The 17639-nt window shown below is 35.6% G+C and overlaps 1 protein-coding gene across 7 annotated transcripts in view; it reads right to left on the bottom strand.

The window, feature by feature from the left end:
• The window catches only part of LOC106868256 (uncharacterized), a 211202-nt gene that overhangs the window by 9490 nt on the left and 184073 nt on the right, over positions 1–17639 (bottom strand). For all 7 annotated transcript variants that reach the window (XM_089357846.1, XM_089357851.1, XM_089357845.1 and 4 more), the window contains 8 exons: positions 16452–16568; positions 14159–14254; positions 13783–13911; positions 12768–12914; positions 11249–11311; positions 9466–9557; positions 5393–5498; positions 1735–1918 (listed from right to left, as the gene is read on the bottom strand). In XM_089357846.1, coding sequence (XP_089213972.1) covers positions 1735–1918; positions 5393–5498; positions 9466–9557; positions 11249–11311; positions 12768–12914; positions 13783–13911; positions 14159–14254; positions 16452–16568 — 934 coding nt within the window. The remainder of the gene's footprint in view (positions 1–1734; positions 1919–5392; positions 5499–9465; positions 9558–11248; positions 11312–12767; positions 12915–13782; positions 13912–14158; positions 14255–16451; positions 16569–17639) is intronic.

Below are 17639 nucleotides of genomic sequence, written 5' to 3'. Positions count from 1 at the left end.
ATATAGTATCAGTCTTGTATTGAATCAGTGCACAGTTGAGATAAGCAGAGATATTTGTAGGGAAGACAAAGGGATGATACGCTAGAATGTAAGGGATTGATGGTTTGCCTATAAAGTCGGATGTAGGTTTAAGGGGTATTTCTAAAATATCTGAGTAGCAAACACACGGCCTGGAGTATAGGAGCAGTACCCTAATGTGTAATATATCTGTGCCTGCTGCTGAACTAACTGCTAAAATTTGTTGATTTTTTTCTATAAGCTATGGATATATAAAGTCATCATGAAAGGGCATCAGAATTTTGAAAACTAGTATTTCTAAAGTTTGAACATTTTGATTGCATGTTGTTCATTTGGAGGTTGTGTAAAATGTTTTACGTGAATGAAATTGTTGGCTATGAACAGTCACTGTGTATTAATGTTGTTGAGTTAAGACTGGGTTCTGTTGTCTGCATTGGAGTACAACCGTGATGAATCAACTAAAAGAAGTAACTAAAGCAGGAGACAATGTTTACAATCTACTGACCTTGTCGTTTGTCTGTGTAAATGTGAAGGAGAGGGGTGTGGGCATGTGAATTTATGATTTTCAATTTAAACATTTTGTTTAGTATTATTAGAAGATTGAATCATATTCGAGGGTACACGCCCATCTTATACATAATGCATTCACACATGCACATATGCACTCGCTCACTGTCTGTCTATATCTGTCTATCTGTGTATTCTATCTCTCTCTCTCTCTCTCTATATATATATATATATATATATATGTGTGTGTGTGTGTGTGTGTGTGTGTGTGTGTGTGTGTGTGTGTGTGTGTGTGTGTGTGTGTGTGTGTGTGTGTGTGTGCGTTTGTATGTGTGTGTGTGTGTGTATAGATAGACAGATACATACATAATACATACATACATACATACATGCATACATACCCAATATCTATATATCCAATATATATCCCTGGAGATTTTCCTTTCCCTTGTTTGGACGTTTCCCTTTTCTGCTTTCCAACGAAGAGCTATACTCGAAACGTTAATAACACTTTCCGTTCACCGAGCGTCAAGCTATTATAATTCTTCTGCACATCTTCACGTTCATTTTTTTCTTATTTTTTTATTTCCTTTTTTAAAATTGTTTCTTCATTGAATTGACTATATATATATATATATATATATATATATATATATATATATATATATATATATATATATATATATATATATATATATATATATATATAATTATCGCCAAGCTAACATGGCAGTGCAGGAAAATAGGACATATGCTACCGTTGATTAGCTCCAAGAGGCCATCGCCTATAGTTAGCTATGTGACACACACACACCTGTGTCCATTATAACCTTCGAACAGCTCTTGGAGCTAATCAACGGTAGCATTCGTCCTATATTCCTGGACTGCCATGTCAGCTTGGCAATAATTATTAATATCCAGTACTGCTGCCGTAGACTCCTTTAGAGAGATGTAGAAATATTAATATTTCGATTTATATATATATATATATATATATATAGGGCGGGGCGCATATATATATTTACATATAAATGCACGCATGCCTGGCTCTCTTTCGGTGTGTGTTCCAGTCTTGCCTGCAATGTTATACGCGTTTAAGAAAGCATATTTCTTAATCCTCTTCCCATGTTTTTCACCTGGTTAGGACTCGAACCCAATAAGCACACAGTTAAAAGACAATAATAGGCCCACCATCAAAAAAATATTTACCTGAAGTCGTCCTGACTGTGCCATTTTTCTCTTCGAGTATAAACCTTATACGAGCCATTCTTTCTTGAAGCTCTCCAAAATCCTTGTATCCATTCCAATTTGGCATCAGGGTTTCTTCGATATACTTCAGAAGGCTGACAAGTTCTTGTTGTTGACTACTTGATAGCCGGGTAAACTGTTGTATCTATTAAGTTATATCAAATAACGTATAGAATCATTGATTAGATTGATTGAACCCTCATATTGTCTACATGCGAAAAATACGGATTAATTTCTTAACGTATACATAACGAGTATTTACAGAAAACAAAAACAATGAGATTAAATAGAATAACTTAATCAGTGAAAAAGACACAGCATCCATGATCGCTTTTTTCTGCACCTCCTTGAGTTGTGGGAGGAAGAGAAGACGCTTTCTTTGAAGCAGAGGCAAGGGAAAAATATTTGCTAAAAGTATCACTTAACCAGGTGATGACGTTAAACGGAATGAAGGATTATATCATGCAACCAGGCACAGGAGCAGTCTCTCCTGTCAAAGTCAACTTCGCCTTTCATCCCTTGGAGGTCAATAAAATAAAATACTAATTAAGTACCGCATCTGATTTAACTGACTAGTCCCCTCTCCTTTAAATTTCTAGGCTTGTAACTAAATCGGAAACCATTATTATTATTATTACTATTATTATTATTGAAATCCAAACTATTATTATTATTATTATTATTATTATTATTATTACTATTATTAAGCAGGCAGAATCGTTAGAACGTCGGAGAAAATACCTTGTAGTATTTGTTCCGGCTCTTTACGTCTTCAGTTCAAAATTCACCTTTCATCCCTCTATACAGTAAAGTTACTGTAAAGTATTTGGGTCAAACCTATCGATTACACACTCCCTTCAAAATTTCTGGCCATGTACAAAAATCAGAAGCCGTATCATTCATGAAAAGGAAACCTCATGCTTCATTTTACTTTACTAGGCTTAAACTCAGTCGTGGTTCTAGTTTGTCTTAAGAAATTAACCAATTCCGTTTCATTGAACCTCATTATATTTTGTGCTGTATATTTTGATCTGTCGTCTTTTTACCTCTACCTTCATTTATGTTGTTTACAAGAGTAGAACTTATTACGAATGAATATGTAAGTCACCGGTTCGATTAATGTTGTTCACCATACACATAGGGATTTATTATCGTTGACAGATAGCAGACTTCAGCAAATAATTTATTTGCTGTAGTTATAAACAAGAGCCACAAACTTCTGTTAGATTCAATGCTTAGAGGTACCTTTGACTGAGGAGATGTAATAATGTTGAAACACCAGGTGTCCCACGAAGTCCCCTCACGCTAATAAATCGAATGCATTGTGAACACACATTCGTCTGCAAGGAGAAATGATTCACCAATGACGAAATGCAACAGCGATTAGTATATTCCCTTTTGAATCAGCCGGAACGTAATAAGAATGAATAAGTCATCGTTTTCATTCGCACTGTTAAACCTTGCTCATAAGAATTTATCACGAAATTTGCTTTATTTCTCTTTTACTTGCTGAAAATAGTTGTTGCTTAGATAGACTGTATTCAGTTCTGATTGAACTGATATTCCACCGACGACGGTACATTTTGTTTTCAGGTATAATGCTCTGAGGCTCACATTATCCAGTGTCCTTCTGTTATAGGATGCTAGAGTATGAATCATTTACAGATTTCCCTGCTATTTCTAGCACTTCAGTAACCGCGCAGAGAATCCTTCGTCGTCTCTTCCACATGATAATAGTCAGTTTCTTTTGTTATTCATTCGAGATGTGCTAAAGTGAATCATACCCCGCTCCCCTTACCCTTTCCAACTTTCTCGTTATATCTATCGACCTCTCTCTCTCTCTTTCTTTCTCTCTTTCTCTCTCTCTCATTCAAACAGACAAGTGTTTGCTGAATAATCACTTGCAATTAAGTTTACTGCGCTGTCTTAGTTGTCCTACCTTCTTTCTCTAATAGACGATGACATATTTCCTCTCTCTCTCTAGCTCCGTATATGTGTGTCTGTTACAGTATCTACAATGACGCGTGACACAGAGAGACGTACGAGCAGACATACAGGTTCATATATATATATATATATATATATATATATATATATATATATATATATATATATATATATATATACATATTATTCTTTTAGCATTTTCTGAGTTTCAGACCAAAGGCTTTCTCCATGCTGGGAATAATATACATGCATATGTATGTTTATATATGTGTGTGTGTGTATGCGAGCGTGTATGTGTGTACGTATATATACATATACTGATATATAATACATATGTAAGCATGTATATATATGCATATATAAGTATATATATATATATATATATATATATATATATATATATATATATATATATATATATTCATGTACTATAATCATGTACTCTTGAAGCAAATTCTACCACTACTACGACTAATACTACTACTACTATTACTATTACCACTACTACTACTACTATTACTATTACCACCACTACTACTACTACTACTACTACTACTACTACTACTACTACAAGATAAGTGGATGATAAACATTTGAACAGCTATGGTCGTGTACATTAGAAGCGGAAGGCATTGCGTCATATGGGTTCCGGGCTCACTGAACAACAAGCCTTTTGACCACTGAAACTGTGACATCATTAGTGAATGTCTTTGTCACTTTACTGATAGAACTGTACATCAGATGCTAGTGGACAACATACTAAACAAGGGTTATATCAGTGAAAAGTATATGCATATATTGCATCTTGATATGTACTGGTTGTTGATGTTATCATTCCCTCCAGCATATTTATGATTGTGTGGGCGTTAGTAATTGTCTACTTCTTTTGGCTGTGCAAACACAAGAATGCCTTTAGATGTCCTAACGAGGTCTAATAAGATAGGAATATATCAGAGGATTATTCATCGATCTCCCAGTGCTTTGCCTGTTTTTCCCCACAAAGCAAAATACGTTAGACAATCAAATTAACGTTTGGAAAAAGAAATGTTGCTAGTTGTCATTTAACATCATTAATTGTTCATTCAGCTATACATTATAATGGTCTCTGTCTAAACTGTCCCAGAGCAATGGTCTGAAGAATGCATCGTCTTGGCTAAGGACAGTTATAGCAAATGTGCGCAGCACAGTTCGTCCATATCTCAACTACCGCCATAGAAAGAGGCGCAGTCCATCCAGCACTTATGCATGTTAACAAACCCTCATCAACATTCCAGTGTAACTGCTGCTAATTTCAGTATTATTAGTCGAGGCTGTGTGATAAGAAGCTTGCTTCCCAACCACATGGTTCAAGGTTCAGTCCCACTGCGTGACACCTTCGTACAATCAGTATAGTTTCTTCTATAGGCATGAAACTTTATAAATTTAGTTGTGTTGAAATATAAATGTGTAATGCTGTCTCCCTTTTAAACGCGAATGAGATAAAGGCAACTCTCATTCCGAACATGTGTATATCCCAAACTTATTTCCAGCCTCTTCGACCTAGTGCAAGAACACTTGCTTCCGCTTTCTTTCCTAAGAATTTCAACAGCCCACGCCTACCCTACAATCTCCAAAGTCATTGTACACAATTTTTTTTTTGAAAATATCTAATAAAAACAAAACATCTGCTTACCTCGTCTTCGCTGTAATCTTTTACGACCAGCAACATGAAAGCGATCAGTTGATAGCCAAGTCTCTTTACACTGGCTGTCCATAGTGCTAACAGTTGGACCCTCATTCTGAAAGGAAGAGAACAATAACAATTGTAAAGTACGGCAAAAACGACAACAATAACAACGATAAATAACTAAGTCTAGAGATGAATGGGAGAGAGTTAGAGAATTCGATCAAGAACACTACATTAATTATTCCCACTTTTTTTTAGTTCGTCCATGAACCGTCTTCTAGCAAATTCAAACCAGCAAAGTCGACCTCAGTAGAATATGAACTCAACGTGAAGACGGACGAAATACCTCTAAGCGTTAATACTACTACTACTACTACTACTACTACTACTACTACTAATAATAATAATAATAATAATAATAATAATAATAATAATAATAATAATAATAATAATAACCTTTTCTACCATTGGCACAAAGATTGATATTCTGGGTGGGGCGAGGGGAGCGAGATTAGTCGATTAGATTTACTTTAGTGCTCCTATTTCATAGCCATCCCTCCACGAAAGGATGAAAGGCAAAATCGACCTCGGCAGAATTTAATCTCAGAAGATGAAACCGGAAGAAAGGCTGCTAAGCATTTTACCCGGTACGGTAACGATTCAGGTGAAAAAACATCCATTCATGAATTTATTATTTTTTTTACATACATATTTTACGTGTGAATTTGCGTGTATAAACTCGGGATGCATACAATGAGCTTCTCTGCCCTAGGTGTACGGAAAACACTCGGCGAGAAATGGAAGAAAATTTGAAGAAGAAAAAAAAACATAATAATAATAATAATCCTTTCTACTATAGGTACAAGGCTTGAAATTTGGGGGAGGGGACTAGTCGATTACATCGACCCCACTGTTTCACTGGTACTTAGTTTATCGACCCCCGAAAGGATGAGAGGTGAAGTCGACTTCGGTGGAATTTGAACACAGATTGACAGAATAATAGAAACGCCTGATTTAGTAGCAGTAGACAAAGAGAATAGAAAGTGCTTTACAGTCCCACATGATGAGAAGTTCAATATTAGAAGTGTAGGGAAAATACAAAAATACTGGGAGTTAGACATTGAGGAAAGTGCGGGTAAAATGTATCCCTGTAGTTGTAGGTGCATTAGGAACTATCCCTAAAGATTTCAACAGATGCATAAAGGAAACGGGCATAAAACCTAGCTTAATGCAGATCCAGAAAACAATGTTATTAGGGACCGCTGGGATACTTAGCAAGGTTCTTGGCTTGTAAGTTTACTTGTTGTAGCCCGATGTTACCAATTTTTCTTTTCTGAAAGTTTAATCTGTTGTGCGTATATGAAATAGTAATAATAATAATAATAATAATAATAATAATAATAATAATAATAATAATAATAACTGAACTACCAGAAAATTCAAAAATGAAAGAAATTCAAAAAAATAGTGTTCAAGAGAATTGCCTATATCCTACATAAAATATTGTCTAGGTAATCCCCAAAATATTCTTAATCTGTAAACAGTGTCAGAATACTTTTAAATGTACATAACAGTAAACACCTTTTTCTGTCATCTTGACATCAGACTATCTTATAATCAAATTACTTTTAGCACAAACTTCTGATTTAATTGTGTTTTGACAGACACATATGGCACCCTAGTCATAACACCAACTTGAAATTCTAATTTGTTTTTTAAGGTCTCTGGATGAGACTTGGAGTCAACTTGTAAAAATACAAAGCAAAAGCCAAGCATATAATAATAATAATAATAATAATAATAATAATAATAATAATAATAATAATAATAATAATAATAATAATAATAATAATAACAATAAAGCAGTACCACTGACTGGACGTGTTATAATGTACATTGCTTTGTGTTGGTATAAAAGATGGGCTGCAGCAAATATTCTACTCAATACCATAGATTTGCTAGTCAGTTGCTTGACCTTAACTATTTGAACATATCCCTTGGTAGCTGACGAAATGTGCATCTCTAATCACGATCAGAAGTAGTCGGGGAGCACCATAGCCATGTGTTGAGAGGAATTCTTTGGGGTTTGGATAATTCACCTCTGAAAACATGGATGTTTCGTTCAACATCATTAAACAACCCTTATTCGGGTATTTTTTGAGCGGGATGGGCTACTCGATTTGAAGAAAATTCTAACTGGGCCCCACCTGCAGTGTCACGCGCTATTTATCTTGATATGGGATCACCATGTCGCACACATATGGTTGTGACGTATGTGCCCGGTGCACCCTTATCTGACGGGTAGTCATGATGGGTATACTGGGCTTCGTATATCTGTATTCCAATGTCACTTTGATGGCATGCACTGCTCACTCACAAGATAATAATGATAATAATAATAATAGTCGGTTGCAAAATGGTAAGATGTAACAGCGTGTCATTGCGTCGGGTATAATGTCTGGCGATATTTGACGAGGTTCTCGGTGCTGTGAAATCAAATCCTGCCGAGATTTATTCTTGTCTTTCATTCGTATGGGATTGATAAACGATGAGGCAGTCAACAACAGGAGTTGATTCTTCTCTCTCTCTCTCTCTCTCTCTCTCTCTCTCTCTCTCTCTCTCTCTCTCTCTCTCTCTCTCTCTCTCTCTCTCTCTCTCTCTCTCAGAACTGGTTATTGCTAATAATACGGTGTCATTTTAAATTACCCGAAGGCATGTGGTAAGAATCAGCATTTGTATTCTCCCAAGACGATTCCATAATTATGAGCATACTGTGCTCATCGAAGTTGTCACCAGAGGTCACTGCTACAAAGGACGACGTAGTTTCCCTTACAATATTTACGGTTTCATCTCTCAGTAAGTCGAGGTGGCCATAAACTTTTGCTTACCATCGCTGATTCAAATTCAGATATATATAAATGATTGAATAAATAAATATATAAATAAATAAATAAATAAGCACTTTGGTGACTCAATCCTTCTATCCCAATATAGCCACTCCTATTGAACATGAGAGACTTGAAACCTTAACAACTATAAGCCGTTGAGTACCTGTCAACAGCTAGCAAAACACCGTGAAGCAATTATTTTAATACTGAAAGGCCCGCCAACAAACAAGACTGCAGCCCGAGAAGTTGTCAACCCGGTCTTTTTCTTTCTTTTCTCTTTACCAGACATTCGACAATACATACATACATACGTACATACATACATACATAAATACATACATATATATATATATATATATATATATATATATATATATATATATATATATATATATATACATATATATATACATATATATATATACATATATATATATACATATATATATATACATATATATATATACATATATATATATATACATATATATATATATACATATATATATATATATACATATATATATATATACATATATATATATATATACATATATATATATATATACATATATATATATATATACATATATATATATATATATATATATATATATATATATATATATATATATATATATATATATATATATATATATTCGATGGGCTTCTTTCAGTTTCCCTCAACCAAATCTACTCACAAGGCTTTGGTCGGCTCGAGGCTATAGTAGAAGACACTTTCCTAAGGCGCAACACAGTGGTGCTATATATATATATATATATATATATATATATATATATATATATATATATAATCTTACATATATTCTTTTCTTTTTACTTTTACTTCAGTCACTGGACTGCAGCCATGCTGCAGCACTGCCTTGGAGAGTTTTAGTCAAACAAATCGACTCCAGGACTTATTTCTTAAGCCTTATAAGTAATCTATCGGCCCCATTCACCTAACTATTACGTTCCGGGGACGTAAACAGGTTGTGAAACGGTGAGGGGGTGGGGACAAACACAGACACCAAGACACATGCAGATTTATATATAAATGTATATACAGTAATCAGTTACCATTCTCTCATTCAAAATTACAAAGACCCCTTGTCTAGAACTCATCAAGCCCCCCCCCCCCACACACACACACCCCACCGACCCCCAAAATCCCACACAAGTGAGGCTTACTTGATTGCAACATCGAGAGCTTCAGGGTATGGACCAGGTATCAGCAGTAGAACAGCGGGCACCAGAGCAGTTTGTCCACGAGTATTCGACACCTGAAATAATTTGATTTAGTGTTAAAATATGTACGAAGTTGAAATCAGTAATGGTTGGCAAATACAAAAATTAAACCAAATTACGTCAGGAAAGTTACAGAATATTAAAACCAAGCCACTGCTTTCCAAGTTCTAGAAAGTCTTTAGTTGTGCAAATGTTGATATAATAGCATTTATTTTTTTCCGTCATTTTGACAGAATGAATTTGAATTGTTAATGGTTAAACCAATAGTCTGCTGAACAATCAGAATTTAATGTGCTCTGAACGTATCAAAACTGTTGTCTGTAAGTAGGTACCATTCACTTATGACAGTGATTCTCATCCAAGAGTCATATGACTTCCTGAGTTCCATATAAGATATGCAAGGAAAATGATAATTTTGGGGTCCACAGTTATATTTAAGATTGCAATAAACAGATAGGTTTCTTTCTCTAACATCTTAAATAGTTCAGCCTACTACATAAGTATATGAGTGAATAACAAACTAGGAATTCTGATAGAAGTATCTATATAATTCGTTTACAAACATCGAATGGCTGTGGGGACCGACCAGAATAAAATAGTAAACAAAGGGGTTCAGAAGTAAAAAGATGGTTGAGAACCACTGGATTAGAACAACAAAGCATTTTTAAATGGTCGTAGCGATGTAGCATTCTTGTGTATTTCATTAGTATGAAATGTTCTTTCAGTTCTCCCCATGTGGTGGCTTTGATCGGTATAAACTCTGCAACACCAGCGTACCAGTGACACATTGCATGCATTCTAAGATTAGAATGGTATGCTGATGGTCCAAAAGGTTAAGAGTCATGAAAACATATCAGTAGACATCAGTAGATTACCATTCGTTTAGAGTAGAAACGCATTGCTGAGACGACGGCCTATCCCTTTGATAAATATCAGTGCCGTGGAGAAGAAGACTTGCATGCATGGCTAACTGCACGTGTTAAAAAGGTGAAAAATGGGAAAAAAGAGGCATTGTCCAGGCCTGTACATACTTGTGTATATCCATAGGTCAACCTTGACCAACAGAGAAACATAATGTTTCGTTCAAGTCATATTTTGATCTGTTTTAATGTGTAACGGAAATGTATTCTCGGTAACGCATTCGGTTTCAAAATATTTGGAGGTGAAATAATGGTTATTTCACGACCCAGCGGCTTACAGAAGTTTCGAAATCCAATGGTGGTATGTTGTTTTTACAGTAGTTGCATTATAAACAACGCATCCAGGTTGGATGTGGTAATACGCGCGTGTGTGTGTGTGTGTGTGTGTGTGTGTGTGTGTGTGTGTGTGTGTGTGTGTGTGTGTGTGATTGAGTATTTGTGTTATGAGCTTCCGCATAGTTTCCATCTACCAAAACCATACAGGAGGCATTGGTTTGCCTGGGATTATAAATGAAGTCATTTGCTCGAAGTATCGAGCAGTGGAATTGTACCCAAAACTGTGTGGTTTACATACATACATAAAGACAGACAAATAAACACACACTCTCTCTCTCTCTCTCTCTCTCTCTCTCTCTCTCTCTCTCTCTCCCTCTCTCTCTCCCTCTCTCTCTCCCCTCTCTCTCTCTCTCTCTCTCTCTCTCTCTCTCTCTCTCTCTCTCTCTCTCTCTCTCTCTCTCTCATACACATAAACATATGCAGACACGAACAGAGTTTAAGAAATGCTGGCTAATATTTGATATACTGACCTTCCATATTTTTCTGTCAGAATTGTTCATTAGTGTCAAAGACTCTCCTTCAGTGAATTCAATCTAAAATTAAAAGAACATGTTGGTTATGTATTCAATATATCTTAGATAAGGAATCTTAATCGGATAGAAACAAATAAATGAATGCGAAACGCATTGATGATTTATTCATAAATGTTTTTCCCCCTTATACTATTATTATTATTATTATCATTATTATTATTATTATTATTATTTTCTCTTTATCACAGGTTTTGTTGTAGCTCCTGTAGTATTGTATGCATAGCGGGTTTACTACCTGCAGCCTATGGTACTATGCCGTTCGTTCTTTTCAGCTATCTAATACTTTCCAGATTATTCTGGCCGTGCCAAGGAAGCAAATCTTTTGTAACAGTTCTACTGAGCACTCTATTCCAATTTCCTTTATATTCCCCTTGATGCCTTCTGATACTGTACTCGAGGAGTCAGCAATAATTGGCACTGTCTTCACCTTAATTTTCCATAGCCGGGTCGTTTCGTACTTAAGAGGGTTGTGCCTATCTTCTCGCCTTCCTTTTTAACTATTCGTGTGTCAAAGGAGCATGCAACATCAACTATATAGCATATGTGGTGCATCTTGTCCACCACCACTAGGTTCGGTCTGTTATGCTCTTATTATTATTGAGTCAGAGAGCAGTGCATACCATCAAAGTGGCACTGGGGTAAAATATACGAAGCCCAGTATACCTTGATAAGGGTACACCAGGCACACGCATCACAACCATATCTGCGCGACATAATGATCTCATATCAAGATAAACAGCGCATCACATTGAAATTTCTTCAGGTCGAATAGCCCATCCCGCTCAAAAGGTCCCTGAATAAGGGTTTTTTAAGGATGATGAACAAAACACTCATGTTACCAAAAATGAATTATCCAAACCCCCAAAGAATTCCTCTCCGCACATGACTATGGTACTCCTTCACTACTTCTGCTCGTAATCAGAGATGCACTAAGGAACAAGCTCAACTGGTTAAGGTCAAGCAACTGACAAGCAAATCTGTAGTATTGAATAGAATATTTGCTGTAGACTATGTTTTATTATTATTATTATTATTATTATTATTATTATTATTAAGGTAGCGAGCTGACAGAATCGTCAGCATGCCAGGTGAAATGCTTTGCGGTAATTCGCCCGTTGCTACGTTATGAGTTCAAATTCCGCTGAGGTCGACTTTGCCTTTCATCCTTTTGAGGTCGATAAAAATAAGTACCAGTTACGTACTGGGGTCGATGTAACCGACTATTCTCCACCCCCCAAATGTCAGACCTTGTACCTATAGCAGAAAGAATTATCATTATTATTGTTAAACAGGTTTACTTCCAACTCACAAATCACACTTTTATACTAGTTCCATTTAATCGGATAAATAACACAAAATTTATTCTTCAAATAATTATCAGCTATAATAATGCCTTACAAATAGATGATTCCTATTCATTTTACAAGGAATTTTAGTATATTAATCTGTTTCTTACATCACTTGTTCTGTAGTCAGCTAATGCGGTGATAACACATGGCTCCTCAATAGGCTTCAATCTCTGAGAAACTGGAACGATATTCTTGGCCCTGTCGAACAAGGAATCTATTTTTCCTTGCCACTGAGTGTAGGCTAACAGTACGTCCTAGAAATAATTTTAAGGATATATGTATACATATATAAAAAGAGAGAGAGAGAGAGAGAGAGAGAGAGAGAGAGAGAGAGAGAGAGAGAGAGAGAGAGAGATCACAGAAAATATGTAGTAAATTATTTTTGTTGGCTAAAAATACAAATGCACATAAACACAGAACAGAATAATAATAAATTAGCATACATTAACACACTGAATAACAATAAAGATGGCTTTATTTTTGTCACTCAAACAATTAATTTTGGGAATTTCTCAGTGAGTAAAAAGAAGACTTCTTGCAACGTGAACCCTAAGATCAATTTGAAAAACAACTGATTTTCTTTGCGGGACAACACTATGCTTATATTATATTATATTATATATTGTGGAGGCGCAATGGCCCAGTGGTTAGGGCAGCAGACTCGTGGTCATAGGATCGCGGTTTCGATTCCCAGACCAGGCGTTGTGAGTGGTTATTGAGCGAAAACACTCTAAAGCCCCACGAGGCTCCGGCAGTCGCGAACCCTGCTGTACTCTTTCACTCTTACTTCCTGTTTCTGTTGTACCTGTAATTCAAAGGGTCAGCCTTGTCACACTGTGTCACGCTGAATATCCCCGAGAACTACGTTAAAGGTGCACGTGTCTGTGGAGTGCTCAGCCACTTGCACGTTAATTTCACGAGCAGGCTGTTCCATTGATCGGATTAACTGGAACCCTCGACGTCGTAAGCGACGGAGTGCCAACAACAACAACATATTATATTACATTATAGTGAATTATATTATAAGCAAAATGCAAATATCTACACCCATAAAACAGTACTTCATCTAGAATTTGGAAATATTTAAGGTAGCTATTGAAAGTATGCTAATTATATACATACCTTTATTTCATCCTTGATGGACTGCACATCAGCCATGTCCCCTTGTAGTTTCGAACGGTCGAAACTCAAATGTACAGTAGAGAGTGAGTTCTTCATCCAGTACTCAGCCTCTTGAGCATCGTGGAAAAACTACAAACATAATAAAATAACTTGAAAATGTCATATATATTCTCATTATGTGTGTGTATATGTATATACTTACGAATTCAGGAATGGATGGATGGATGGATGGATAGATAGATAGATAGATAGATAGATAGATAGATAACTTTCTTTTATTAGCTACACAAGACTGTACATAGAGAGGACATTTAAAAATAGATAGATAGATAGATAGATAGATAGATAGATAGATGTTTCCTTGTATGTATCTTACCTGATGGAAATCAGCAGCTTTATGGAAGTGAACTTGAGCACATTGCAACATCTGTCCAATCCATCGCCAATTATTACGAACTGCTAGATTACAGTTCTGAATGAAAAAGATTAATTAATTAATTAATTAAACAGTAGAAATAAAAATAAATTGATATATTATATAGGAATTATTTTTTTAAATTATTATAACAGAAACCATAGTAAAATTTGATATCAATTTGAAATTTATATCTCATTGACCCGGAAAAGATGAAAGGCGAATGAATTTGAGTATCATTTATAAACTGGAAAGTGACTAAAATAATTAGACTGGTACCTATGCTCTAAGAGATCTACCAGTCAGCGAGATAGCACGTATTGGTTAAAGCTGAGTTAGCGTTTTTGAAAGTTTCAGCAAGCAATGGTTCAAATCATAAAGAACTCACAAGCACCACTAATGAATCTTACAATAGTGGATAATTAAGCAGGTTTTTAGCAAGGAAATTGAAAAGAGAATTGAAGTGGACTGTCTTGATCTCAACATAATCAGTTGCGTATTTTAAAGAATTTGAAATTGTGAGAAGTTAAATTAGTAACTAAGATATCACCTCCGTGCTATATATGACGAAATATAAACACATATGACACATATCTGGCATTTTGTATGGTGAACTTCCAAATCTGATAAATTGTCAAACTTTAATTATAAAGATAATAAGCATAGACATGACTATACATTTAAGACGTTTGTAAGACACAGCTACATGCTTTCAATTTGTCCTCACTGCCCGGCACTTTAAGCAAATCTTTTATACCATAACCTTGAGTTTACGAAAACTCTGTGAGTGAAATTTTGTCGATGAAAACAGTGTGGAAGCCCATCGGAAGGATTGTTCTTGTTTTTAGATGACACATTCAATTTGTCTCTCGACTTATCACATTTGATTTGTTCCGTGGTTGCCTTTAGCTGAGTCCACTCGGTAGCAAACCTTTGGGGCTAGTTTGTTGTTCCGAGGATAAATTTCTCATTTTTTTTTTTCACAACGTTTAATGGTAACAAAAGTGATAATGAGTGCTGTTAGAATCAAATACAGTAATATGAAGTTCTTAAGATTCTTTTGTTGTGGCGTTTTTAAAAACAAAATACATTTATCTATAGGCTTGTTTTAATTAATCATGAAAACTATTAAAATAAACTCTAAACTTAGTGTGATTATTATAATTGATGTAATAAAAAAGTTCTGTATACTCGTATATGCATTTTTTTCTGTGGTAGTGTGTAAATCAATAATTATTAGTGAATATTTAATGAACGATAGTAGTAATAATTCTTGGGTAAAGCTTAAGAAAAGTTATTAGCGAAGCGATCAAATATTACATACCTTTTAAGTGTGCATATACTAGCCAAGCTGGCAAAACGCTACGAATGCGCTCTTAATATGCTTAAAATGCTATGGATAACAACTCTATAATGATGTATTAGCAATTAAAATATGGCGTAAGTTGTATTTTGTGAGGACAAAATAAAATGTAATTTGAAAAACAACTGATTTTCTTTGCGGGACAACGCTATGCTTATATTATATTATATTATATTATATTATATATTGTGGAGGCGCAATGGCCCAGTGGTTAGGGCAGCAGACTCGTGGTCATAGGATCGCGGTTTCGATTCCCAGACCAGGCGTTGTGAGCGGTTATTGAGCGAAAACACTCTAAAGCCCCACGAGGCTCCGGCAGTCGCGAACCCTGCTGTACTTCTTTAACATACTTATGTTAAAGAATTGTAATAGCTTTTGAAAATCATATTGCCAGTGAAAACAGAAACTATTTGAGAGTTTATGAATTACAATTAGCAAATTAAGCATAGGAAAAATTATGAGAATTGACGGAAAATTGAAAGTCCTACATGGTGTAGTTATATTATTGATTCAGGGAAATACACACCTCAGAATTCTGGTTTAGTTTTATCCAGAAGTACAAGGAATACACTCACGCAGAGAACAACGAGTTATTTATGTTAGTGTCAGTCATACGTGCAAATAGATTTGGGAACGATAAATTCATTTCGGAGAGCATGAATCAGTAGTTGTGGTTAAAGAAACCAGGAAGATAATATATTGTGGTTAGTAGAATACAATACATAGTTGTGATATCGTGCGGAAATCTATTAAGAGTCAAAGGAAATAACAACATTGGTGGTGGGTTTAGTCATCTTGGTGCGAGAAAATTATTTGTGCTCGAGCTGAAGGTTAGTAATTGAGTGCGTTCTTGAGGGTACGGTCAAACCAGACCACGTTTACCACTCTTACCTTAGCTGCTGCCATAAGACGGCAATTATTTCCATAGTTAGGAGCTTCTTGCACATGATTCTGTACTCCAGAGTTCACCAGGTGGACACTCTTGGTATCGATGGCCAAAGCCGTGCTCTAAAGAAAAATCGAACGTATAACAGTTTACACAAGTTCACAGAACTATTCTTAGGTTCTCAAAGATTGTCCAACCTTTTCTGTACACATTTTCCCCTGTTCAATAGATAACTGATTTGATGGAGACCAAAGATTTCTCTTTAAAACTAGTCATATATATATGTGTGTGTGTGTGTGTGTGTGTGCGTGCGTCTGTCTCTGTGTGTCTCTGTGTGTGTCTGTCTCTGTGTGTGTGTGTCTGTGTGTGTGTCTGTTTGTTTGTATGTATGTGTATGTATGTATGTATCTGGTTTAAAGATTCGAGCGTTGGACTCAAGATCGCTAGATGATGGGTTCGATTCCCGGACCGGTCAACCCTCTATGATGGATATGTACTTTTATTTATCAAATGCAAAAGAATGAAAAGCAAAGTCGTCTTTGAAGGGATTTGAACTCGAAATGCAGATCACTGCAACAACGACCGCAAGGGTTTCCATCTAACGTTCCGTCAGCTCAGCCTATTCGTCTTATTGACTTTATTTGCTTTACAGTAAAATGTTCATTTGACATTGATTCGTTTCTTTGTCTTTTGCTTATTCTGTATTTCAACTATGTTGCTTTAACATTCTCAGTAATCCTCAACTCAATTCATAAAGTACCAGTTATATACCAGGCACAGTTTAGTCACCAGATAGAAGCGTTTCCCAGAGACTGATTTAAAGGAGAGACGATAATTTCTGAGTATATCCGAACGAATTTTCCTATAACGCCCGTAATTTAAATACGGGTATATATATATATACGTAAATGTCGAACGATGGAAATGAGCGCTCAACACCGCATTGTTGGATATAATTTCTTTATTTGTGAATTAAGGCTACCATTGGTTTCACGTTAAGAAAAGTAGGAAAATATCCTAGTGTCTTAACAATTTTTCAAGCTGATCAAATGGAGAAAGGTGTAACGTCACTTGGTTCATTGATTCGTTGTTTTATTGACGCAAATTTACGAGAAACCCGTGAACAAATCGAGGCTGTTTTCCAAAATAGAAGCGAACACCTTTCTCCATGTGATCGGCTTGTTAAAATTGTT

Source organism: Octopus bimaculoides, chromosome 9 (genome assembly GCF_046866305.1).
Source record: "Octopus bimaculoides isolate indiv1 chromosome 9, ASM4686630v1, whole genome shotgun sequence".
NCBI lineage: Eukaryota > Metazoa > Mollusca > Cephalopoda > Octopoda > Octopodidae > Octopus > Octopus bimaculoides.
This window is presented reverse-complemented; position numbering and strand designations above follow the sequence as displayed.